Source organism: Miniopterus natalensis, chromosome 11, assembly GCF_054644295.1.
Source record: "Miniopterus natalensis isolate mMinNat1 chromosome 11, mMinNat1.hap1, whole genome shotgun sequence".
Lineage (NCBI taxonomy): Eukaryota > Metazoa > Chordata > Mammalia > Chiroptera > Miniopteridae > Miniopterus > Miniopterus natalensis.
The window spans coordinates 67,434,474-67,460,014 of record NC_142091.1 but is presented as its reverse complement, the minus strand read 5'-3'; the positions used below and the strand labels follow the sequence as shown (position 1 = coordinate 67,460,014).

The window sequence follows — 25,541 nt, the reverse complement described above, 5'->3', positions numbered from 1 at the left end:
AAGGAATCTCTCTTTTGAGGTTGGGTCATGGCTGCCCTCCCGTCATCACTATGGCTCCAAGGAGCTTGTAGGCTTCCTGCCACTTTACTGCCCAAATGATGTGAGATTGTGCCCAGGGATTGGCTGGGCTACCTTGTTCCTCATGTCACACCTTGATTCAGGTCATTAAGCTAGATATGGTAGAGCTTAAGAGCTTCCTGCCCTGTTGTTGGAGTCTGAGTCTGCACTACAGTTGCTTCCCACTCAGAGTGAAGACCACACAGTGAACTGAGTCACTTCTGGAATAAACTCTGCAGGGCCTTCATCCATAGTCAGAAAAACTCTTAAGTACTAAGAGTTTCTGGATTCAAATGGGAGACTTTTTGGCCAATTGTCAAGTTCAGAGGAACTTTCCTAGACTACCTTTTATTCAACTGGTGTTCAAGAAATGGAAGGTTGGTGGAAATCCTTTCTTGATTTCAGTCATGATTTTCAGGTGGTCCCTGCGCTGCCTGAAATGAAACTTGCCTCTCCCCCTTAGGATGGGTACGTGGGAGCAGGCATTTGCTGAAGGGAAGATGGAGGAGGAGTTCACTGCTATAGTAGAAGAACATACTTAGATATAATGGCTGTGCTTGGGTCTGGAATTAGCACAGCTAATTTGAAAAACCACAGTGTCCAGAGTTCACAATGCTGGCAGCTATGTTACAAGGCAAGCAGTCTTGTGAGAATGTGCACCCTTGTTTAAAAAGCAGGTTTGGGGTATTCTTAATCCCTTCTCCCTGCTCTGGTTACAGCTCTGGGCTGCAAAGATCCTGCAAGCTCACTGCATTTCCAGTTTTTACTCTACTTTCTGGTCAACCAGAGCCAAAGAATGAAGGCAAGAAAATCCTAATTCTGGTCCCTGGTGTATTAAAAATGAGAAGGGGGAAAAGGGGAGGGGGGAGTAAAAGTACCTGCCTTAGGTCCCTTTCTGCTTTAAACCATGAAGTTTAAAGATCTTAGCTGAAGGCCCTAGACCAAGCATGGTAACCATGTAGCATCCATGCTCCATCCCCCTGTCCTGTACCCAGTGCAGACATTCAGGCTTCACTCTTCCCTGGGAGCTCAGGGATGGCTCTTCTCAACAGAGGCCTCCAGACAGTTACCAACTGATGAGCATTTCACACCAGGTGAAAGGCACTGCTGTACCTGCCAGAGGCTATAGTGCCTAGTTCCCCCTCAGTAATACATGCACCCTACAGGAACAGCAATATGTACAGACAGATCAAATTCACTGAAAATAAATAAGGATATAGATGACGTAAGTAAGTGAAAAGGTTCATTTATGAATATGTCTTCCCTCTCACCTTACCCAGTAGTGGTACCAACTCTGCCTGAGCTGCCCATGAACAGCACTGGGAGCACTGAGGCTCGTAGATAGAGTCACTTTATTGAGAACCAGAGTTTTAGGAACAAACCACAAAAATAGTTCTTTCCCCGGATTGGTTTCTATGATCTTACAGTGAGGAGCCTAGAATGTGGGTGGCCCCTAACTTTCAGACCCATCAATGACCTTCTTTATCCACTTCTTCAGGCGGAACACATGTGTGTAGAAGCCATATTTTCCATCCCTGTCACAGCCTTCACCCCACGAGACGATGCCCATTTGATACCAGCGGTTGTTAGTGAAGCTCTGAGGAAGAAACATGAGGTTTTCCATAGTCAAGTCCAAGGTAATATCAGCATTACCCTATCAGGCAACTATTTCAGAACACTGGGGTCCCTCCTTACCCACCCCACCAGAAGAGCTACCCACCAGCTCCAGGCCTTTAAAGAAGCTAGCTTACCTTCATGACAAAGGGTCCCCCACTGTCACCTTCACAAGAATCCCCTCGTTTTCCTTCATCGGGCTTATAACCTTGAGAGAGAACAGCAGTGCTCAGGAGCATAGCTCATACTCCAGCCCCTTCTAGAGACAGACCAGATGAGTGTCCATTTGACCCTTGACTTTCTCATTTCCTCGCCCCCACACCAATTCTTGTCAGCTCTCTCCTCAACATATATCCCAATATCTCAAATCCAACCACTTGGACCCGTGGTCACAACATGTGTACCTCTACCCAGAACTACTACTGCTTTTTCCCACCTGCAATTTTCCACCCAACAGGCAGAAGGACTTAAAAATATATTAGACTTACAGGTAGCTGAGGACAATGGTGGCTGCCTTTATGCAAACCTCCCCACATATCCTCCACAAACAATGCAGAACAACAGGAACAGCAACAGAAGTTACACAAAAAACACACCTTCAGTGTAACTACAATACAGAGAACACCCAAACTTCAGATCAACCCTAGTGTATCTAACTGCACCTAATGCTAAACTCAGGTGATGAGGAAAAGAGAGAACATGAGTGCGACTGAAATCTACACCCCCCTGGAATGTACAACCCTTGTGAGCCCCAAATCTACGCAATGAATAGATGAAAAGTAAATAAGTCCATACGAAGATACTATAGGGATGCAAAACATGAGAAAAACACCTCGGCTAATAAAAAGTTCCCCCATGAAACAGAAGAAAACTGTAATGGAATTGCATTTCCTCAAGCAAATTTTTGGAATGTGACAAAACACCTTGACTCAGAAATTCAAAAATTAACAATAAATGGGCAAAACAAGAAAAAATGCAAAGCAAAATGTGGTTGAAATGGAACTTAGACCAAAGAAGAAATTGAGTCCCTCAAGAACAAAGCAATAAGAAAACTAATATTTACAATATCCAGCAAAACTTCACAGAAATAAAAGAAGACTGAATGCACATATTGAAAGGTTCACGGCACGGGGCAACACCCACCTGAAACACTCAACTCTGAGACACACCCTAATCCAACTCTCAGGCCTCAAAGATGAAGAAAAACCCTCCAGACCTCCGAGCAAAAGGACCAGATGCCTTACCAGGTCCAAAAGATCACACTGACATCAGACTTTTCAAAAACCACATACAAAGCAAGCAACAATAAAGCCATATTTTCAAAAAATTGAAGAAATATAAACCACATATTTCATATGCTACCAAGCTGACTGTCAGGCGTCAAGGCTACAGAAAAACAGTTCTGTAAGAACTCAGGAAGTTCTACACTCAAAGCCCTTCTTGAATCTACTAACAGATGAGCTTCATTCAACCAGGAGATGAATGATTCAGCGAAAGGACCGATGTTCTGACAAGTAGGAAAAAGTGTAGCTCAAAATGGGAGGGGAGGGGAGGGGAGGGGAGGGGAGGGGAGGGGAGGGGAGGGGAGGGGAGGGGAGGGGAGGGGAGGGGAGGGGAGGGGAGGGGAGGGGAGGAAACTGACAGATGCCAATGGGTGGGAGTTACAATTAAAAGGTTATATAAGAAAAGGAACTAAAGGGCATTTCAAAAAAGGTGTAAGTCCAAAGAAAATGGAACAAAGATGCAAACCTTCCTAAACAGATTTTCTTAAAAGATCACATAGGAAAAAACACAGCAAATGAAACATAATACATGTAAATATTACAAAATAATGACTTAATACTAATTCAATCATATCAACATATATGAAGGGGCTTAACTCATTACGAAAAAAAAGGTTTTAATTTGACTCACAAAGCAAGACTCAGCTATGCTACATATAACAAAGTGATTCATAAAAGCTAAAATTAAAGAGATGGGCAAAGGTATATCAGGCCAGTGGAAACAAAAAGAGAACGGGTAGTAGTCCTAAAATTGAAAATAAAGAAGGATGCATTTAAAGCTAAAAGCCACAATTTACAATGAATAAATAATAGTTATGAATATCAGCACCAAATAACACAGCAACCACATTTATAAAGTAAAAAAACTATAAGCAACGCAAGGAGACAGGCAAATACTTTTATAATAGAATTTAACACACCAAACTCAGTACAAGACGGATCAAATGAACTGAAAATGATATAAATGATCTAATAACAAGCAATAAGGTACATTTATGAATATACATTAACCGACACACCTCAAGCACGTGTAGCATTCACAGGGATTAATCCAACAGCTGTCTCAGAAAAAAAAATTCAGTTCCATAAAGTAGAAATATTACAAACAATACTCTCAGACTGTAATGCAGCAAAAGTCAAAATAATTATTAACAAAGTCAAAATACAAAAGGCCCCTCCCACCTGAAATTTAAAAACCACCTATTAAACACCTCTTAGGTGAAAGGGAAACACACGCTGAAATTACAGAATTTCTAAAAACTAAAAACACGACAGTGTTTTCTATAAAGAAGAAAAACGCACAGTCCTACTCAATAAAAATTAAAGATCAAAAGTAAATTAACCAAATTGTCAGCTCAAAAAGCTAGACAGAGAACAAAGTAAACCCCCCAAAAAAAGCATAAAAAAATTTTGAAAAGGTAAAAGCAAAAATTAATGAGGTACAGAACTGAAAAACAATAAGCCTAATAAGTCAAATTCCTAGGTATCTTTTGTTTATTTCTGCAACCACTAGCTAATTTACTCAAGAAAATTAAGAGAAAAACCCCACAAATATATAAAATAAGGTGCCAAGGAGAAAAGTCATAATACATTGCATCACTATAGAAAGGCACAATATAGACCTGGACAAATGGGGAGACATTTTTTGTCCTTGGATAAAATAACTCAACAGTAAAAAGATGTCAGTTCTCCCTAAATTAATTTATAAACTTAACATAATCCCAATAAAAACACTGACAAACTTTTTAATGGAGCTAGACAAGCTGATACCAAAGTTCACATGGAAAAACAAATACGCAAGAATTTCCAGGAAAACTCTGGAAAAGATAAACTGAGAGAACAAGCCCTACCAGATGTTAAAACATACTCTAAAGCCTCTATAATTAAAACAAAACAGTGCTTTAACATAATGAACAATAGACCAGGAGTCTGTTTCTATTCTAAATTGAATGTCTTAGGATAGAAAGAGACTTAAGCACCTAGAAATCTAGTATGTGACAGAGGTGATTTCAAAGATAGAATTTTTAGTAAACGGTGCGGACAGCTGGTGAACCATTTGGAAACAGATGAGTTCGATCCATACCTTGCATCATACACAGACATAAAGTCCATACGACTCAGAGATCTAAGTGCAGAAAAACGAAACCAAGTACTGGAAGAACACGTGCATTTCTCTATGACCTGAGCATAAAGAAGGTTTTTTCTAACTCAATAAATTTTACTACATAAAAATTTTTGAGTGGCAAAAAAATTATAAAGGTTAAACTAACAAAGTGGGCCCTGGCCGGGTGGCTCGGTTGGAGGATCGTCCCCTACACCAAAAGGTTGCGAGTTTGATTCCTGGTGGGTACACACCTAGGTTGCAGATTCGATCCCCAGTTCGGGCATGTACAAGACGCAATTGATCGATGTTTCTCTGTCTCTCTCTTCCCTTCATCCCTCTAAAAATCGATAAACATATCCTCCGTTGAGGATTTAAAAAAAAAAACTAACAGTGCAGGGAAATACTTGCAACATGTATCACAAATAAAGGCCTAATATCACTAATAGGTAAAGAACTCTTAAAAATAGCTGGGAAAGGGACAAAAGTAGGCAAAAGAAATGAACAGACAATTCCCCCAAAAATGGTATAAAAATGGTAATTAAGCATATGAAAACGTGCAGTTGGAAACAATCTAAATGCAAGAAATAATTGAATAAACTATGGATATATCCACATAATGCAATATAATGTGGCTATTAAAAAATTTTTTTTTAATAAGGAAAAACTATAACCAATATGGAATGAATTGCCAGGCAACATAAACTGAAAAAAAGCAAAGTACAGGAGAATATCTATAGTATGCTGCCCTGTGTGTAAGAAAAAGGAAATAAGAAAATATACATATATCTGCTCATTTGTGCAAAAAGAAACACTGGAAGAATAAACTATAAGCTACTGAGACTGGTTAATTATAGGGCCTGGATGGAAATGGGGTGGAAAGAATGGGGGTGGGAACAGGATAGGAGGGAAAGGGGAGTGTCAGTTCTCTGAGTACCTGTTTCAAAATGTCTGAGTTTTATAAGCATGTTAATATTCCAGAAGTACACAAATAAAAACAACAAAGATGGGAGGAGGGCTCCCAAATGAAATACAATCAGAAACAATTGAGCCTTAATTGTATTTTAAATAATAACACAGAGGTTGGGGTGGTGCGAGCAAGAACTAATCCAAGTTACTCTCGGACACAGGATTTCAATGATATATCCTCAGGCTAAGGACAGAAACAACTGAAGAAGTGCTGAACTCTAGTTAGTAGGATTGTTTTTCACAGCTACGGATGAATTAATTCTGAAACTGTATATTCTAGTATTGATCAAATAAGTAAAGATAATATGGAAAATGAGTGTCAGGTTTCTCACTGTCAACAAAGTTATAAATGTGGAAAGGAAGAAGCTAAAATTCATCCTGTTGGGTTGCAAGGAGAGGCTTCAGTCTGAACTCACAGTTTAGGCTGACAAACAGATAGATAGAAAGGACAGTAGATATAGACGTTAGTATGTTCATAATACACATTCTAGTGCTTCCTGCTGAGAGGACCTGGACACAGTGACCTCTGTAGCAATGTGCACACCTACCACCCAGATATTGGTTTCTAAATACCATTCTCTGCTATAAGGAAAGTAGGATGAACCAGGAACATCTTGCTGTGCCACGAGTAAGAAACTACTCAGAGCAAGACAGGGACCTCTCCAAAAGTCACAGGAGCCAGGTTGCAGAGACTTTGAACATCAAAATAAATAATAACAGTAACAAGTTATAACCCTTAAAATAAAGAAAGGCCCCATGAATCCACACTAATGGAATGAAAGAAAAGGTCTTCCCTACCATAAAAACTAATAAATGCAGAAATGACAATCAGAAAAGCACCATTTGGCCGCTACCATAGTTGGGAGAACAATGGGGTGAGAAGCAGGACAGACAGTATCAAAGTTTCTCCCCACAAGATATTTATTAATCACAAAGAGAAAAACAGAACTTTACAGTGAGAAACCTGGAAGAGGCAGACACCACCTTAACCAAGAGGTCAGAGTTCATCTCAATGGTTATGAGACATAAAGACATTACATGGCAGCTAACAGGACACAGTGAGGGTTCAGCATCACTTAGCCTGAATCTGGTCATGAGGAAACCTGAGACAAACCCAGTGGAGGGCCAGTCTATAGATTCACTGGCCTGTGCTCATCAGATATGTCAAGGTCATGGAAGACAAAGATTCACAACTAAATACAGTGAATAATCCTAGGTTAGATCCCAGTTGAAAGCATTTTTTGTTTTTTGTTATAAAAGACATTAGCAAGTAGGACATTAGAAAACACTTGAACAATGTCTACAGATTAGATAACGGTACTGTCATCATAATTTTCTGGTTTAGTAATTATACTGTGGTTATGTAAGAGAACATTCTTGTTTTTTGGAAATACTCAATTAGATGGGTAAAAAAATCACCATATGTACAATTTCCTTTCAAACTGTGTGTGTGTATGTTTGTGTGTGTGTGTACAAAGTGGGGGTGGCAGAATTTCAATGATGGTATACAGGAATTCTTTGTATTATTTTTGCAACTTTTCTGTGAGTCTGAAATTACACTAAAATTTAAAATTTTTTAAAATTAAGTTAGACCATTTACTCACCTGCCCCAAACCCTCCAATCACTTCTTATCTCAATAAAAGATGAAATCCTCCCAGGCCCCTATGGAAGTGCCCATCTCTGCCTGCCCACCTCTCTCCCCTCATCTACTGCTGTTCTTCCTATGTTTACTGAAGTCCAGCCACTCAGGCCTCCCTGTTCGTCCTCAGACACACCAAGCATGTTTCTACCTCAGGGCCTTTGCACCTGCTGTCTCCCCTCTGCCTGCAGTACACTTCCCCTCGATGACTCACTCCACTTCTTCTGGTCTCTGCCCAAATATTACCTCAGAGGGGCCTTCTCTAGCCTTCGCCCTTGTCCCCATGTCTCTCCCCCTTACTTTACTCTGCTTAATTTGTCTTTCTACCAGGGATTGCTATTCTAGATCTGTTTACTGACACTCCCTCCTCCTAGGAAAGCTCTCTGAAGATGCAGGCATTGTTTGTTTGAGTCCTTGTTATATACTCTGGAATACTTCATGGATCATAGCAGGCACTCAATAAATATCTGTTGAATGACTGAAAAAATAAGTGGCTTTCCCCTGCCCCCCAAGGCCTCTTGCTACTGCTATCTGGGCTCACATATACTGACAACTTAACCAGTGACCAGCTCCACGCCTAACACTTTGCATACACTACGTCATCGAACCCTCGCACAACCTTCTGGAACAGAGGCTTTTATCTCCATTTTATAGAGGAAGAAACTGAGCATGCAAGAGGTTACACTTTTCCCAGTCATATGGCTTGTGACTGGTGCGAGGACTTGAACAGGTCTGTGCTCCTAACATGTCTCCATTCCCCCAACCCCAAGGCCCCACTGCCCCTCCTGCTGAGCCACACCCGGGGGACTTGCCAGCACAGAACATGTTGTCAGTGATGCGGATGCGGGTGGAGGCCTTGCAGACCGGACGCTCCACGATGGGCACATTCACCACCTGCAGGACGCTGGGCTGCACCTCTGCGGTACTGGCTGTCCACGTCTCCTTCAGGTTGCCCCAGCCGGTCACCCGCCCTTTGTGTCCATCCTGGAGCAAACTTTGAGGAAGGGAGATGGACCCGGTGAGAACCGGCCCCGCCAGGAGCCTCTGGCCCCAATGCCATCCCTTGGAGACCTGAATCTCAAACACCTGTGCAGAAAGAACTTTTGGGTTTGTTCCAAGAAATTGAGGCCTGGAAAAGGGAAGGACCTTCTGCAAGGCCTACCGGGGTTCATCAAGCCCCGCAGCGGCCCAGACTCCTCAGCTAACCACGCCCTGGCTGCCCCACCTGACTGCCGTCTTCTTGTCGGGCAGGCACACGGGGTGGATGTAGTTGCTGAAGGTAATGGGCCTCTTGAGCTTCAGCAGGGCGATGTCACGGTCCAGGAGATCCCTCCAGTTGTACCTGGGATGGATGTAGATCTTTTCCAGCATGGAGATCTTTTCCATGCCTCGCTCATACCTGCGCAGACCCCAACAGAGAATCGGAGAGGCCATGAGCCACTCAGTGAAAGGCAGCGGTTCCCTGAGGAAGGAAACTGCCTGCCCTCAAGGTCTGAGAGTCAGGGACCAGCGGGCCATTAGCGAGGTGGCATTTGGCAGCTCCCAGGCAGCTTCTTCCTGGCCTGTAGCTACACTGGGCTTTGTTGTCAAACAGCCTAGACAGGTGGAAGAGAGACATAGGCTGTAGGCTCTGGTCCAAAGAGCCTCTTTTCCGAAGTCACACCCCGGCCATGTCCTGGTGTCTGGCGGGAAGGAGGGACAGGCCAGGATTTTGCTCTTTGTTTCTCTGACCCCAGCTCCAAGCCTAGGTTGATGTGGCCAAAAGGACTCTGTGGCAGAGACTGCTGGGTTTTCCACTGTGGGAGATGGACAGATGTGTGCCACGTGCCTCAGAGCACCAGAGCCCCCACCACGTCAGGCTGGAGCTGAGACCCCTGGGCCCCCAGTCCTGTACCTGGTGCGGGAATGCTTGCCAATGCGCACCAGAAGGTCGTTCTCAGTGAAGTTCTTGTCCCAAGGTGGGTACAGGAGACAGTGGGCAGCAGTGAGGACCCAGCGGTCACTGATGAGGCTGCCTCCGCACAGCAGCTCCTGGGGACTCTTCCGAAAAAGCATCACCTGCCTGGGAGGGAGAAGGAGAAGCATTAGAGCTGGGGAGCTGCCCCTCCACTGGGCCCTAGAAGTAGAAAGTCCCATTTTTAAGAACTGGACAGAACTGCCTGCTGTGCCCAGACCCCAGCTTGACCTGCCCACATTTGGGGATTAGGGGCATCCAGGTGACAGCGAGGGGCTCCCCCTGTGGTGCACCCCTCCCCAGCTTCCTCCAGTCAGGAGCTGTGCGGCTTAGCCCAGCTCTGGGGTCAGGTGCTGCCCTGGACTTGAACCCAGTTCTGCCGACCCCAGAGCTGTCTATTATCAGCGTCACTTAAACTCCTGGGCCTCCACTATGCCTCGTGCTTATGAGAACTAATCAGCCCAGTCTCAAAAGGCTGCTGTGAGAGCCGCGGGGGCGCTGGGTTCGGGTCCTTCACCCCTGGAGCCCAGGCCTGCGAGGGGAGAGGGCTTCCAGGGCGGGGGGGCCTGGGAGCGGGGGGCTCCGGCCCAGTGAAGGCCGCTGGGGTGAGGGACGCACCAGGGCGCCAGGCCCATCTCGGCGTCCCAGCCCTCCACGATGCGCCCGTCGATGTAGGACTCCAGAAGCTCCTGCTCCGTTTTGTCTTCCCGCGACTTCTTCTCAAACAGGGGCCGCAGCCCGCAGTCTGCGGAGCGAGCCGACCGTGAGCGCCCAGCGCAGCCCCCGCCCCGCCCCCCGCGCGCGGCCGCCCCCCGCCCGGCGCCCCCCCCGCCCCGCCCCCGCGCGCGGCCGCACCTGCCTCCCCCGCGCCGAAGGTCTTCTCGTCGAAGAAGAGCTGGAACTCCTCCACGGTGGTGCGCCCCTGCATGTCATTGTCCTGGTCCTGGTCCAGCCCGTCGACCGCCACGTCGTCCACCGGCTCCTCTGCAGGGACCCAGGCACCTGCTGGGACGGGACGGGCCGGGCCGCGCCTCACCCACCCCTTAGCGCCCCCGGGCGCCGGGCGGCCTCAGAGACAGTCGGTTGCGGTCGGAGCCCGAGCGCACCTGCGTTACTAGGCAACTTCACCTCCGCGGCCGCAGCGCACTCGGCTGTGAAATGGGGCTAAACCCCTTTCCGCGGGGCGGGGGACGCGGTGCCCTCGCCTCGGGAGGGCGCCCCCGCGCGCCCCGGGCCCTGCCGCCCGCCCGGCCGCGGCCCCGCGCGCCCTCACCGCAGTAGTTCAGGTCGCAGTACTCCAGGTCGCCAGGCTTCCCGCCCACGTAGCACCACGCGCCCTCCTCGTCGCCGTCTGGGTTTCGACAGAAGTTCTCCTCCAGCGGCACCGGCGGAGTGAAGCCCCGGTCCTTGGTCAGGGCCTTGACCTGCTCGCTGGCCCAGGCCAGGCAGGGGGACCCGCTCACGGTCACCGCCAGGCGACCGTTGTAATGCCGGCCACGATCGGGAACACACTGGTCCGACGAAGGCAACGGGTTCCCCGTGGAGATCCTGGTGCGTGGGGTCAGCTCTGCAGTGACCTCCCTTTTGCCTGGGGGGTGAGGAGGCGGGGACCAGAGTGGGTGGGACCCCGCGGAGCCAGGCAGTCGGGGTCTGGGTCCCTGCCTTGCAGCCTCCTTCCTGCACGACCCAGGTAACCGGCTCTCTGAGCTTCAGTTTGCTTGCCTAGAAAGGGGTACTAGTGCTGTTCTTGCAGGGTGGTTGACAGAGATTTAAACACAGTAAACCTCGTGTCTGGTATATCACAAGCCGGAGATAGTGACCAGGTTTCACCTCTGTAACTATTACAGGGCCACCTGTAATCTGTCGGTAGTGACTGCCTGAAGCTCTTCAAGAAGGATTCTGGGTTTTCATAGGGGCACACGGGAAATGTAGCCCGGATGACTAAGGATGTCTACACAGGGCAGCAGGGCAGCTTCGGCAAGCCGTCTCCACCTCCTAACCTTGACCCTGCGATTGCCCTGGCCGAGGGAACGTGGGCAGACCTGACTGTGCCAGTTCTAAGCCTAGGCCTGAAGACACGCTGTGTATTTCTGCCTACAGTTTTGTGCTTCTGCCATCACCACCAGAAGATGGTGCCTTTCAGCCTTAGCGCCAGAACAAAGTATGTGTGGGGCAGACCTGGACCCAACCCACACAAGGAGCCAAGCTCAGCTGGACCCTTCATCTGAAGCAAAGCCACCAGCTGAGGCCAGGTGACATCATGGACCCCACAAATGCGTGAGCAGTGCCACCCCAGCTGACCCATAAGAAAGAAATTCTTGTTGGTTATGCCCAAGAGCTTTTGTGGTTGTGATATTGTGGGATTTGCAGCATTATTGTGGCCATAGCTAACTGATGCATCACAGGAAACAATAACAACAGAATCATGCAGGGCTGGACTGTACGAGGCTTGCTCTGTGATGCTCAGAAAAGGGTGCGTGGACTGAAGTGGTTAGGGAGGGCTTCCTGAAGGGGAGAGTGCCTCGAGCAAGGAGGAAGGTGCATCTGGAATGAGCCACAGCCTGGGTCATAAGGAAGTGAAGATGGGAGGGAGAAGGAGGCTGGAAGCCAACTCTCTCTGCTCTCCCGACTTCCCTGACCAACAGGCCCAAATATGTTGTAAATGACTAACCCCTGCTTGGAGAGAGTCAAGATCTTGGTTCCTGTCCCAGGCTGCCAGGCCCCATGGAGACCCTTGGCCTTGGCCATGGGCCACCTTATCACCCCAAGCTCACCACAGACAGGGATGCTGCACTCCTCCCTCCGTACGGTGGGGTCCGAAGTGTAGCACCAGGGCCCGGTGGTGCTGCCATCTGGGTTGCGGCAGAAATTCTCCTGCAGGTCTGCCTCAGGGTGGGTGGTGGAGTTGATTCTAGAAAAGGAAATTGCTCAGCAAGAGGCTGTGTCCCCCCGTTCCCCTGTCTTGCTCCCCATTCTCAGCCTGCTGGCAGACAGGCCTGCCCATCACTCACTCAGGCTTATGTGGGTAGCGACTCCTCCATAGCTGGCACTCGATGCCAGACCGGGTGAAGCTCACATTCCCTCGGTAGTTCATGCCCAGATCTTCGGCACAGTTACCTGCAGAGACCCCAGCCCAGTTTTCTTACCCTGAGGATTTGCTTCCCCTCTCACTTAACAAAGCTCTGGCTACCCACCCCGTCCAAGCTTCTTCTGGCTTACAACCTGAATTTACTCGGTACCTCTTCTGCACTCAGCAGTTCTCCAATCCATTTAACAGTAGTCACCAAATATTTACTGAGTGCCCACCATGGGACAACCCTCTGACAGGCACTGTGCCAGGTACTAAGGACACAGTGATGCATAATACAGTCCCAATCAAGGCAGGTCCCTGCCCTCATGGAGCTTATATTCAGTGGCTCCTCATGGCCAGCAGGATGAACAAGTGAACAAGGCCTAATGTGGCCCTGGTCTACCTGTCCTGCTATTTTAGCTCCTCATGCCTCAGGGCATTTGCACACGCCATTTTCTTTGCCTTGGAATACTCTCTTTTTGTTCATCAGTGCATCCCACAGATCCAGGTAAAGCTCTACTTCTAGGGAGCTATCCCTGATTTTGTCAGCCAACTAAAGGCTCCTTCTTCTGCCCTTCTCTCAGCACCTAGAACAGAACTTTTCCAGCAATCCCTTTGGTGTTTTGTGTTTTTGTTTTCCTATGAAATTGGGAGCTCCTTGTTTCTCTTAAAACCCCCATCACTTGACATAGTACCTGGCACATAGCAGGGGCTTAGTGAAATGTCTGGTCGATAAGTTATTTAACAAATGAAGGTATGACCAGTAATTAAAGAGTTCCATGTTATGGGGCCTATTGTCACACTAACAGTGTATTCGAAAGGCTCAGCAAGGTGGTGGCATTTAAAGGATAGGAGGTTTTCAGCAGGTTGTAATGACTGCTCCAGGGAAAGACGTCAACGCAAGCAAAGGCTAGGAAGTTGAATCATCTTGGCATGTTTCAAGAGGTGCAGCTGGAGGTCTGGGTTCATGGTTGGTGCAATGGGAGGTAAGGCTGGAAGGGGAGGTGAAGGCTAGAACCTGCAAAGTTCGCCAGGCTAAGAAGCGGTGTTTTATTGTGGAAGCAATGGGGAGCCTCTCAAGGTTTTGGAGAATGAATGTGACATCATCGGAGCTCTGCCCTGGGGACATGGGGAAGATGGACATGGACAGGAGCCCCGATGAGAGTGAGGCCTTAAACATTAATTCATTATCCATTCATTCATTTGTTCCTCCAACATTAATCATCTTATTGGCTGCCAGGCACAGAGCCAGGTGCAAAGATACACCCTTGATGGCAGGAATGGAAAGGCAGCATCAGATGCTAGGGGCTGCCACCGCTGGGCCACCTCCTAGTCCACCCCTACTCTGCTCTTCTCCCAGGCTGTCCCCCTCTTATCCTGTCCCGCCACCCCCATGTCAGTTCCTCACCATCCAGACATTCAACGAGCTTTTCTCGAGATTTCTTCACCGAGTCACAAGCTGGAAAAGACCCAGAAACACCTTTTGGATTAGGGTAGGGACAGGATGGGCTCATGGAAAGGGCGGGACAACATTCAGAAACAGAAAGGTGGACAGGTGATGGGATGGAAGGAAAGAGGCATGGGTGGGGGATGGTGGACTGATGGACCAGATTCTCTAACTGGGTCCCCAGCACCCCCTTCCTGAAGCAGACCTTGCCCACTGCTCACCTGTGTACTTGACCCAGAACGCATCCTGAAAAACAAGGGCTGAGAGTGAGGCTGTGGCAGGACCCACCCTGTTTTGTTTTGTTTTATTTTGTTAGTAAATGTTATGTCTTCTTATACTTTCCTTTTCCCTTTACCCTGGTCACATGGGGTCAGGCTCCCGGAGGTCTGTGGCAGAGTTCCCTACTCTTGTTTCCAAAAGCCCAAGCCCACTGAGGAGAAGGGTATTTGAGGATAGGGGAGCTCCCCCACCCCCAGTGAAGACTGATAGGGATTGCCCTGGAGGAGAAGGGGCGTAGGGCCCTGGCAGTGGGGCCCAGACAGAGCCCCAAGGAAGGAAAAGGCTGCAAGGGCTCCCAGCCTCACCAGAGTCCCACACCCCAAGGGTGGCACAGAGTTAGCAGAAAAACCAAAGCTGGGGGGCCAGGGACTCCAGATATCCCAACAGAGTCATATGTCTGAAAACTGAGAGGCCCCTGATGTCCCAGAGCCTCACTGGGCCCTGGGACCTGGGACCTGGCATTGGGACCTCCAAGAACAGTGAGGTTTCTCATCTTGGCAGGCCAGTGAAATGGGGCCCAGAGATGAAATTAAGCTATCAGCAAAGAGCTGTGATATCCTTGCTCCCCTCATTGTGGTCCTAGAGCTGGCCCACCTGGAGGGACCCCAGCCCTCACCGTGGCAGTGGTGGACTCCAAGGCCTCGTAGGCCTCCTCGTAGTTGCACAGCTCCTCCAGGCACTCTCGCTCCAGGTTGCCCTGGCGCAGCTCCTCCAGGATGCCACTGTTGGCACGTCGGGTGCGCTGGAGCAGCGATAGTGCTTGCTGAGGGGCCAGGAACACTGCAGTAGGAGGGGCGTGGGACAGTGGCCTGAGGAAGCCCGGCTGTCTTGGCCATCATGGGGGCAGGAAGCAAGCCTGGCTTGCCCTGTTGGCTTCCAAAAGGGGATGTCTGGGGTGGCAGCAGGATCCAAAAGGCTGCTAACAGTAACCCACTAGCTCCCTCCTTTCACTGGTCACCCCAGCCCGCTCCCCATGTTGCAAGAGAGAAGCAGTCACCATCCATCTAGCCCTGAGCATCAGACTCCTTCCCCAGGCTGGATACCGTGGGCCGAGGCCCACCTGGAGGCAGGCTCTGTGTTCTCTGTCAAGAAGGGGACCTCCGCCCATGGGCCCATCTCCCAGCCCACCAGCCTGTCCCAGCTTCCAAGCCCTCCTTACCATGCTGGCTGTGCACAAGGCTAAACAGGGCAACCAAAACCAGGCAACCAGGTAGCCACGGCCCTCGGATGTGCGCCATGCTGTGTCGACTCCTGGGACTCTCAGGGCTTGTCCTGACCCCTCCGGGTTAATGTTAAACTAACATGAAGAAATCAGCTGAGAGGAAGAGGTCAAGCAGGTCAGGGCCCTGAGGACAAGTGAATATAGATAGTCCACCCCACCATCTGAGAGGTCAGGTCCTCCAGAGACCAGGGATGGATGGTCTGGGAGGAAGGCACAAAGGAAAGACCAGTGTAACCACCGTCATCCAGCCCCTCCTCCCCTGAGACATGGGCCAACTTGGGCCAGCAGGGTCACAAGGTCTTCCCAAGGCCCCTTCCAATCCTAACACATGGTGATGGGTGCTATAATCTCTGTGTACCTCAGTTTCCTCATTTTTACAATGGGAATAGTATTTTGATGTGAGGAGTAAAAGAGATTATAAACTTAAATCCCATGAAATATAGTAAGTGCTTAATAATCAGTAGATATATGGATATAAACCAATGGGAAGTTTTGTGTGAGCATGATACACAGATATAAGAAAAGAGACAGGGTGGTGTTAGATGAGTGCTGCCTGCCTTGCCCCAGGACACACTGGGGGCAGGAACGGCCAACATTTGCCCCAGCCTCTCAGCCACTGATTTCCTCTCCTGCCCATCTGGGAGACTGTGGAGGTGTTTGTGTATAGTGGTTGCTTGGAAGGTGGAGCCAGGGCCAGGGCCTCTTGGGCCTCTGCTCTATTTCCTCCCATCTCCCAGAACCGGCTGCCCGGTTGGGAACAGGGGCCAGTTCAAATCCCCAGGTCTCCAGGGCAGGGCCCCTCCCTCCCCCATGTCCCCCTTACCTGTCTGTTGGCTCTAGGCCAGACTACAGCACCTGCTAGTTCTACACAGCCCCTTGCCCAGCCCTACTCCCCTCCCTCCCCCATTTCCTGTTTGTAGAATGCAAGGTAAATATTAGTCCTGGGTCTAATTAGGACAAAGGGACAAAGAGCAGAAGCACAGGGAGCACAGGTTCTTGCGTTGCCCTCCTTTGGGCCTGGCCGGTCAGGGTCTGCACTGCAGTCATGTACTGTCTGGGAAGATGACAGGGAGGGGCCTGGTGCATGTGGGGAATAAGAAACTTTTGACATCGTGATGAACAAAAATTATTTTGAAAGCAGGAGGAAAACATTTTCTCAATTAAAAAGATATTCCAGTGACTGGTCTTCCAAGAACAGTCACTGTATTTTATTTTAGCTAGAAGAGCACTAAATTAGGAGTCAGAAGACCTGGGCCCTGCTCTGGGTCTGCCGCTGACTGGTCTGATGCCTTGGCAAGTAGCTTTCCCTGGGCCTCCATTTTCTCATCTGTAACAAGAGCTTGAACAATGCTTGCTAATGCCCATTCTCACTTTAGTCATGAGTGTTGGCAGATCAGAGGCTCCCAAACCACAAACCAGGTGCCTTCAAACTTGATTTTTTTAAAAATTTTTTTTTAAGAGAGGAGAGAGAGAAACATCGATTTGTTGTTCCACTTATTTATGCATTCATTGGTTGATTCTTATATATGCCCTGACAGGGAAGTGAACCTGCAACTCTGGCATATCAGGACAAAGCTCTAACCAACTGAGCTATCCAGCCAGGGTGTGGTGCCTTCAAATTTGTTGGCTTTGATCTGATCCTGCTCTGCATAAGTTCTCTGTCTGTGTGGGGGATGTGGCAAGAGGGTGTGAGCATCCCAACTTTGGGTCGTGGAATGTCAACAGGCCTCCCCAGCAACCCAAAGCATCCCTGCTTTGCTACACAGTTCAATCTCAAGCAATGAACACCTCCCCAGGATATCTAACACTGGGCATACACTGTCGAGCAGTCACCTGAGTCAAAATGAACCTGCCTAAAGCAAGAGCTGGAAAGGATTAGGTCCTATCAAGCCTCATGCAGGCTCTAAGCAATGGGGTTGGCTGACTAAAAATATTAGCAACTGTTTCTCAGGCTTTGGATGGTGTGGCTTTTCTCTCCTGCTGTCCTCCCTCCCATCAGAAAATTTCACAGTTAAGCTTTGCCAGGAACATTCAGATTGGGTGGGGAGCTGGGTTGATGTCAGTAGCAAAGTAGGAGACACAAGGCTGCTTGTGACATTGTGAGCAAGTGCTGGGAAGCTGGAGAACACGGTACATTTTAGTCCTGGCTCTGCTGTTCACTGATAAGTGGGCTCAGAACAGGCCTACCCAAGATGTACCCCTTTAGCATGTGGATTATTATTATTTTTTAAATTTTTTATTGATTTCAGAAAGAGGGAGGGAGAGGGAGAGATAGAAACATCAGTGAGAGTCATTAATTGGCTGCCTCCTGCATGCCCCTGGCTGGGAATTGAGCCTGCAACCCGAGCATGTGCCCTGACCAGGAATCGAACCCTGATGTCCTGGATCGCAGGTTGATGCTCAACAGCCGAGCCACGCTGGTTGAGCTGCATGTGGATTATTTTGAGCTGAAGGTAATTGAGACCCTGTGAACTCAAAATAAACTTTTACCTCTCCCTTAAAGAATTTAAATTTGGGGCCTTGGCCATAAGAGTTATAATCAGAAATAATTTTTATGATCTCTCTGTAGGACAGGGCAAACTTCTAATTACTGAACATCTGTTCTTAACATCTTGTGAATGACCTTCACCCCCTCTGAGCCTCAAGACATCTTACCACATTCCTTGGCTCAGGATGCCACACATAACCTCATTTTTCTGGTCTCGGAACCTCTCACATTTTGTGGGGTTCCTGTACATACATATGTAATTAAATTTGGTCATTTCTCTGTTGTTAACCTCTCATCTTGTTAATCTCTCATTAGACCAGCCGAAAGAACCTAGGAGGGTAGAGGGCAAATTCTTCCTCCCCAACACTGACTGTGTGGTCTTGGCCAGTCACTTATCGGCTCTGAAACTTTGAGTCCTCCTCTATGAAACAAGGATCACAACGCCTATTCTGCAGGACAGAAGGATCCAAGGATTTATGTTCTTTCTGTCTCTCTTGCCTCCCACCCCTCAAAGCAGTCCAATCTGGCTTCCAACTGCTCTCACTCAGCTCGCCAGTGACTCCCACAAATTTCAACCCTCTCAACAGCAAGGGACACTGTTTACACTTTTTCCTTGTTGAGATGCTCTTCCATCAGCTTCTGTGACACAGTCTGCAGGTTGTTCTATTTTACTGGATGCTGGTTCCACCACCCGAGGAGACTTCCTCCTCTCTGTTCTCTCCCTGCTACCACAGCTGCAATGATCACTTTGTTGCTAGTGTCTCCCATGATGGGCACATCAGTCCATCCCAAACCAAAATCATAGTTGTCCCCCTCACTCTGGTGCTACCTAACTTGCTAAGCCAGAAAGCATGAGTAGTCAGATCTCTCTCCCTGACTCAGTCTTTAAATCCTGTCACTTCTACCTCCCACAGGATGTATCCACCCAGTCCTTACCATGGCCCACACTGCTTGCCTGCCAGCATCCCCTTCCAAGGTCCGCCTTGGCCACTCTGCTCCTTGTTCTTCCATGAACTCACTGGGCTTTGCTGGTGCGACTCCCTCTGCTGGGACTCCCATCCTTCCACAGACATCAGCCTGGCTCGCTCCCTTCCACAGTCCAGGTCTCTGCTTGTATAGGCCTTTCCTGACCACCCTCTGCAAAAAGCACACTCCCTATGTTAGCCTCTCCCCTGCTTTGTCTTCACTGTACTTACCAGTCTGACATGTATTTGTTTGCTGTCTTTCCACACTAGAATGTAACTATATAAGAGTCTGTTGTTACTGCTAGATCCCCAACAACTTACAGGAAGTGCTCAAGAAACATTTGTTGTATGGATGGCTCCACTTCTCTGCATTTCCAGTGACCATCCCATTCTAACCACCTCAGCAGCCTACCTGATTTCCCCACAACTGCACCTTGCCTGCCAATCTTCTCCAGTGGTCTCTTCACACACAAATCTGTCATTCCCCCGTTCAAAATCCTTTGAGGAGTTCCTAGATGTCCTGAGAATAAAGTCCAAACTCCTGAAGCAAGGCCTGTGTGACCTGACTCCGCCCCCACCCCACATTCTCTTTTCTCAGGCTGTCATCACAGGGCTTTTTCACACGCAGCTCCCCAGGCACCACTTGTACCTACTCATCCATCAAGTTGCAGCTGAAATGAGGGATAGAAGAGTGTAGAGGTTAAGAGCCTCACTCCAGTGCTAGACTATTTGGGTTTGAATCTCAGCTCTGCCACCTAGTAGCTTTGTTACTTTGGGTAGGATACTTAAAAATCTTTGTCCCTCAGTTTCATTTGTGAAATAATAATGCAACCAACTACCTCACAGAGTTGCTATGAGGGTTATAGAAGTAAACTCACATAAAGGACTGGCACAGAATCAGGGCTGAGGGTTTACTATCATTATTATTACTTGGAGATGTGTTCCCAGATGCCCCAGATGATGTTAAACTGTCCCATGAAACACAACCACAGCACCATGTGATGCTTCTCTTTGAACTCTTACCTAGTGCTTTCTGTTCCCAGTGGGTCATGAGCTCTGTAAAGAGCATTACCTCTGACTGTCTAGCTCACAGCTGTGTCCCCAGCACCTAAGGCAGTCCAGGCCTGCAGTAAATGCAAAACACATGTTAATTCCTCACTCCTTCCCTCACCAGGGCTGCCTTTGGGCCTGGGACAGAAGGGTACAGATCAGGTCCTCCCTAGACATCTGCAATGAACGTGGTGTCCTTCAGCACAGAAGAAAACCAACTTCACAGCCCTCAGGTGGTAAGAAAAGCCTGAATTACAGAGACTTGTGAGCTGTGAGCTAAGCTGTTTCTGGCCTTTTAACCCTTAAAAGTCACTCAGGCACGGCCGGCATGGCTCTGTGGTTGAACATCGACCTATGAACCAGGAAGTCACATAACCAATTCCCTGTCAGGGCACATGCCCAGGATGAGGGATTGATCCCAAGTAGGGGTCGTGCAGGAGGCAGCCAATTGATGATGTTTCTCATCAATGTTTCTCTCTCTGTCTCTAAAAATCAATAAAAACCTAGTAAAAAAAAAGTCACTGTTTGGTTCCAAATAGAAGAGCTTGTCCCTCAGGGAGCTCAATGGGAATGACTATCCCAGCACTAAGCACCCTGCCAGCTAACCTGACTACCTCATTGCACGGGCCACTTCTGAAATGCTTCAAGAATAAGCACCTGGGGAGTTCCTAGGGTAAGAGTCAGAACAAGCTCTACTAGAAGTGGATAAAAAGATCTTAAGAGGTTTACCTTAAAGTATTAGGAAACAATTTGATAGTCCATAAGCAGGAAGGGAAGTCCTTGACCTGCTTCTCCTAGTACACTCTAGTCTCTATCAGGCAACCCAAAGAAAAAGAAGATCCAGACACCCAGCACCTAGAAAACAGTCTTTATATAGAGCTCTGCTAGGGAAACGTGAGGGTGTCAGGTGCCCGTCTCCACCTCCACCACTTCTGCCCAGGTGCTAAAGCCCATGTCCTTATGGATGAGCACCAGGCTGGGGGTGGGGCCTGGCTCCTCTGGCACCACAAAGCACTTATCCTGGCTCTCAGAAACGGTGACCTCGAAGACGTGCCGGGCTGCGGAGACATCCTGTTCATTGCATGTGTCCAGCAATTCTGGTTCAGTCTGCAGTAAGACCACAGTGGACTCAGAAGCATCGAGAGGCACACAGGGTGGGCTGGAGGGCACCCCGGGCTGGTGACTGAGTTGGTGCCGCTTGAGGCTTTGGGGGAGAGTGTAGCCCATACCACAGGTGGAGCAACGGTAGGGCTTGTCAGCCAGGTGGGATTTGAGGTGGCGCCTCAGCTTGGTAGCCAGTGTGTAAGCACGGCCACACTGGGGGCACGGGAAGGGCCTCTCCCCTGAATGCAGGCGCTCATGAGCACGCAGCGTATGGGGGTCTCGGAGGGCCTTCCCACACACAGGGCACAAGTGGGCCTCCCCAGTGTGGGAGATGAGATGACGCCTCAGTTCAGGAAGCTGGGGGAAGGCATCAGCACAGTGTGGGCAGCGATAAGGGCGCTCCCCTGTATGTAGTCGCAAGTGCCCGCGTAGGTTGCCCCGCTGGCGGAATGCCCGGCCACAATGTGGGCACAGGAAGGGCTTTTCCCCCGTGTGGAGCCGCATGTGGTTCCGCAGAGAGCCCTGGTTGGCCAGGGGCCGCCCACATATGGGGCATGGGCATGGGGCGGGGGCAGCTGGCACCTGGTGGGTCTTACGATGCAGTCGCAGGGAAGGCCGGCGGGCGAAGGCCTTGCCACACTGGTCACAAGCAAAGGGTCGAGCACCTGAATGTACCACCTGGTGTTCTTTGAGATCTCTCCGGGTGCCATAGGCCTTGTCACATTGAGGGCAGGGAAAGGGCCGCACCCCCCGGTGGCCCAGCATGTGGGCTTTGAAGCTCTCCTCTGAGCTATAGCTCTTGCCACACTCAGTGCAAAGGAAGGGCTTGTGGCCTGTGTGTACAAATGCATGCTTCTTCAGGTGGCACAGTTGCAGGAATGTCTTGCCACACTCCCCACACCGGTATCGTCGCCCCCGTTTCGGGGAGCTTCCTGCTGGGACAGGAGGGCTCCCCAAGTGTGCAGAGAAACTGGGGTGCTGCTCTCCATTCTGCTGGGCCCTGGGCTCTGAGGTCTTTGCTCTGGGTGGGCACTGATTACTGGGGCTATGTAACTTCTTGACTAGGTGAGCATGCTGCTGGGTGCTGCCGGCAGAAGCTGAGGAAGTGGCTTCACTGCTCTGTAGGACTCGCTGGGTAGTGGAGCTGCTCCGAGGTTCAATTGGCATCTGTGTCTGGGGCAGGTCCTCCTCATCCATGCTGCCATCCTGAGGCAATGGACCAAGTGACTGACTCTCCTTGGAAAGTTGGTCCTGGGTTTGGGGTTTAAGTCCAGAGCTCACTATACTCTCTGCCTGGATGCTGGGAGGTGATTGGTGACCAAGATCTGCAAAGCAAGAGTGGAGTGCTGGGGTCAGTAGAGATTTTAGCAGGTGGTGACAATGGTGTCACCAGGAAATTATAGGAATGTGTCTTCTATGCAGCCCCCAGACTTTAGTGGGAGCAATGACATCAATCTTTTCCCTGGTGCATGAGCCACACACTCCATTTATCTTCCTGTCCAGTCTCAGGTGCTTCCTGGGGAAGCACTCCTGGAAACCACAGTGCCCCGGATATCTGGGTAACCCTGGAGTAAAGCCATCCCAGAGTCTCCTTGTTCTCCCTCTGGAGACATGAACTTAAGGTAAGTTGAGACCACCGACCTCCTCACCTTAGCTCATTTGAAAATAAAGGAACCAATCCCCACCCCCGACAGAAGAAACGTAGTACATTAAAAACCTATATATGGCTTGCTGTCTTCATCAACATGACCTTACTATTCCTGGAAACTTATTCAGGAAGATGAAAGTGGCAAATATTCATATTGTTCATCCCAAAGAAAAGATTCCTCATCCTTCAATAGAAAGCATCAAATGACAGTTTATACCCCACAACTCTGAACCTCCTGCCTGAAAATTCTAGCCTTCCTATGTTCACAAATCCTAATATAGTATTATGTCGTGCTCCTTAACCAATCCAAAGCAAGCCCTGCCCCAATCCCACACTGAAAGATCCACCTTATGCCAGACTTCAAAATTTCAATAAATATCCAGGTTTTGCCCTTCCCCACTCAGAAAAGCTACTAAGGCTCTTTAGTGCTCTACCTTACCTTCTTGAGCCATAAGCTCTGCTTTGTCTTATCCATAGGTTGTTTGGCGATAATTTGGGAGGTCAGCATTTATTTGACACACACCTGTACAAGGTTCTCCTGCATCCTCCCCAGGAGAGGCCACTTCCTGTTGTACAGCAGATTCCACTTCTGTCACCACAGCCACAGCTGCCTCTTCTTCTAGCCTCGGCTGGGGGGTGCTGAGGCCCTCAGAGGAAGACCGGGGCCACAGTAGCAGCTCAAAGCCTGGCAGCACGACCTGGTACACCTGCAGGTGGAGCCTCTCGCTGATCCACACCGGGGCCACGTTTCCCTCACCCTCCAGCCTGCCCCGCTGCACCAAACTGCAAAGCAGAGCAAGAACTAGCTCAAGAGACCCTCTTCAAGTGGCCCTCCCTGAAAGCCCCAGCTCTTTGTCAGCCTGAGTCCTAAAGGACCCCATGCCTGCAAAAGATCACTGGGTGGGGAATTACAGTACACTTCCAGTTCCATCCCATGCCACGAGAGAAAGCCTCAAAGGAGCAACTTGACTACGTCTTGACTACATCCTCTCCTGTAACTTACCTGGTCCAGCCTGAACTCTGCTCACAAGCACACACGTCTCCCCATGGGCCTAGTGACATGTCCTGAAATAAACCAATAGAAGTCCTTCTCTCATGTGTTTGAGGGTACCAGAGTGGGCTTAAAAGCAAAACCAAAACAGATGTAACCTCTCCTGAAACAGATCTAAGATGAAGCCCCTGGAAGGTTCATGGTCTCCAGTTCTGCCTATATTGGGCTGTGCTGTCTGATTTCTCATTCAGTAAAAACCAAAAAGACTGTCCCCTACTCTCCCTCCAAGGGTGTGGAGAATTACTAAACTGAACACATTACTGCCTTCCAGTGGGTACCAAACAGAAAAAGTAGTAAGAGGAATATCAACTCTCTTTTTTAGTACCTTTTTGCAATAAAACCGTTTACCCTTGGTATTTCATCTATTCCTCCGAATAATCCTGGAGGATTAAAATAAACAGCCATTCCTTTATCTTATTAAGTTAAACGAGACATGCGATTTAACTAGCTTAAGTACTAAGGCTCTGATCCCATGCTCTGTAATTCCAAAACCTTTGCTCTTGACTTTCATCAATAATGACGCTATACTAATCCAGCTTTTAACAGCTTTTTGCATCTCAACTTCTTAACTACTGCAGGTGAGGAGAAGAGACAGTTTTGGAGAGGACAAACCATCTCCTGTTTCCAGAAATGCCCTGCTGCTTCTAACAAACTGGAGAGCTGTCCAGAAGCTGTCTGAATCGCTTCCAAATTTTCAGTGACAAAGATTAAACACCCTATCCTTCATTACCTTCTCCTGCCGTTGTTTCACTCCCTCGCCCTTCTGCTTGGAGACTGGCTCCTCTTCCAGCGGCCCCCAGAGCAGTCCTGGCTGCAGAGGCTCCCCGACACACCAAACCCCCAAGCGCTGTTTCTCGACGAGTGAGGGGCCAAGGGCTAAACCCTGGGGCAGGGTCTTTAGAGCATGGACGGCTCGGGTCGCCCAGAGCGGAAAGTCTTTGAGGCCCTGAGTACAGCCTTCTCCAGAATGGCTCCATCCTGAGCCCGGGTCCAGGCGCGGCTCGGGGGCTGCAGGGAGACAGGAAGGCAGTGAAGGAGTGGCCCAGGAGGTCGTGGGGTAGGAGGCAGGGGTGAAAACCGCACGTCCAGTCTGGCCTCCGGAGTCTGGGGGATCGATGAGGGCTCCAAGGGAGCCTCTGAGAGGTTTGAGGGGGTTCCAGGGCTCTGAAGAAGCCCCCCAGAGACTCTGAGGGCACCAGAGGAGGCTCCGGGCTCGGGAGGAAAAGGGTCGGGGGCAAAGAGCTGAACAGAGAACGTCAGGTGTATCTAGGCAGGGCCGAGGGTCGGCGACATCGCAGGTCACTCACCGAACTGCAGTCTCTCCCTCTCCACGAGCTGGTCCGCCGCCTCCTCCATCCAGGGTCTGAAAGCCTCCGTCCGCCGGAAGTGAGCATCGCTCTCTCAGCTCCTCCCGGAAACAGTCACGGACTGCCAAATTTACTCTCCGGGAAGAATCGTAAGAGTCAGACTTCGTTGGTGCACAGCGCCGGGAGTTCAGCAGTGCTGGAGAAGCAAAGCTCTGTCAGAGAACGACGCGAGTTTAGGATTCCGGCGGTCCACCAGAGACTGGAGCCTCAGGAGAGGGGAACTAATTGTTCC

General features: G+C 49.3%; 2 protein-coding genes across 3 annotated transcripts; both read right to left on the bottom strand.

The window, feature by feature from the left end:
* Positions 1-1,417: 1,417 nt before the first annotated feature.
* F2 (coagulation factor II, thrombin) lies at positions 1,418-15,652 on the bottom strand. Of its 2 annotated transcripts, none has more exons than XM_087821854.1 (14): positions 15,574-15,652; positions 15,031-15,194; positions 14,357-14,381; positions 14,097-14,147; positions 12,630-12,735; positions 12,382-12,529; positions 10,892-11,195; positions 10,474-10,602; positions 10,237-10,363; positions 9,559-9,726; positions 8,890-9,063; positions 8,477-8,658; positions 1,809-1,879; positions 1,418-1,654 (listed from the first exon to the last, which is right to left on the bottom strand). In XM_087821854.1, the coding sequence occupies exons 1-14, from the start codon at positions 15,650-15,652 to the stop codon at positions 1,511-1,513; spliced, it is 1,872 nt and encodes a 623-aa protein (XP_087677980.1). In that variant the 3' UTR covers positions 1,418-1,510. The 2 variants fall into 2 exon arrangements, with proteins under 2 accessions (XP_087677980.1, XP_016059512.2); XM_016204026.2 differs by having other exon boundaries at positions 10,892-11,206; positions 12,393-12,529.
* A 4,035-nt stretch (positions 15,653-19,687) lies between these two features.
* On the bottom strand, positions 19,688-25,328 carry ZNF408 (zinc finger protein 408). The gene is made up of 5 exons (XM_016204029.2): positions 25,250-25,328; positions 24,673-24,950; positions 23,895-23,956; positions 23,415-23,674; positions 19,688-22,568 (listed from the first exon to the last, which is right to left on the bottom strand). The coding sequence occupies exons 1-5, from the start codon at positions 25,296-25,298 to the stop codon at positions 21,043-21,045; spliced, it is 2,175 nt and encodes a 724-aa protein (XP_016059515.2). The 5' UTR covers positions 25,299-25,328; the 3' UTR covers positions 19,688-21,042.
* Between the last annotated feature and the right edge of the window lie 213 nt (positions 25,329-25,541).

Excerpts from the sequence above, each read along its gene's own strand:
- F2 (XM_087821854.1), bottom strand. The coding sequence starts at position 15,652 with ATGGCGCACATCCGAGGGCCGTGGCTACCTGGTTGCCTGGTTTTGGTT. Across the intron at positions 10,603-10,891 it reads CTGCGACCTGAACTACTGCG|AGGAGCCGGTGGACGACGTG; the intron begins GTGAGGGCGCGC and ends GGGTCCCTGCAG. Across the intron at positions 9,727-10,236 it reads GAGATGGGCCTGGCGCCCTG|GCAGGTGATGCTTTTTCGGA; the intron begins GTGCGTCCCTCA and ends TCTCCCTCCCAG.
- ZNF408 (XM_016204029.2), bottom strand. The coding sequence starts at position 25,298 with ATGGAGGAGGCGGCGGACCAGCTCGTGGAGAGGGAGAGACTGCAGTTC. Across the intron at positions 24,951-25,249 it reads GAGGGAGAGACTGCAGTTCG|CCCCCGAGCCGCGCCTGGAC; the intron begins GTGAGTGACCTG and ends GTCTCCCTGCAG. Across the intron at positions 23,675-23,894 it reads CAGAGTTCAGGCTGGACCAG|TTTGGTGCAGCGGGGCAGGC; the intron begins GTAAGTTACAGG and ends TCTGCTTTGCAG.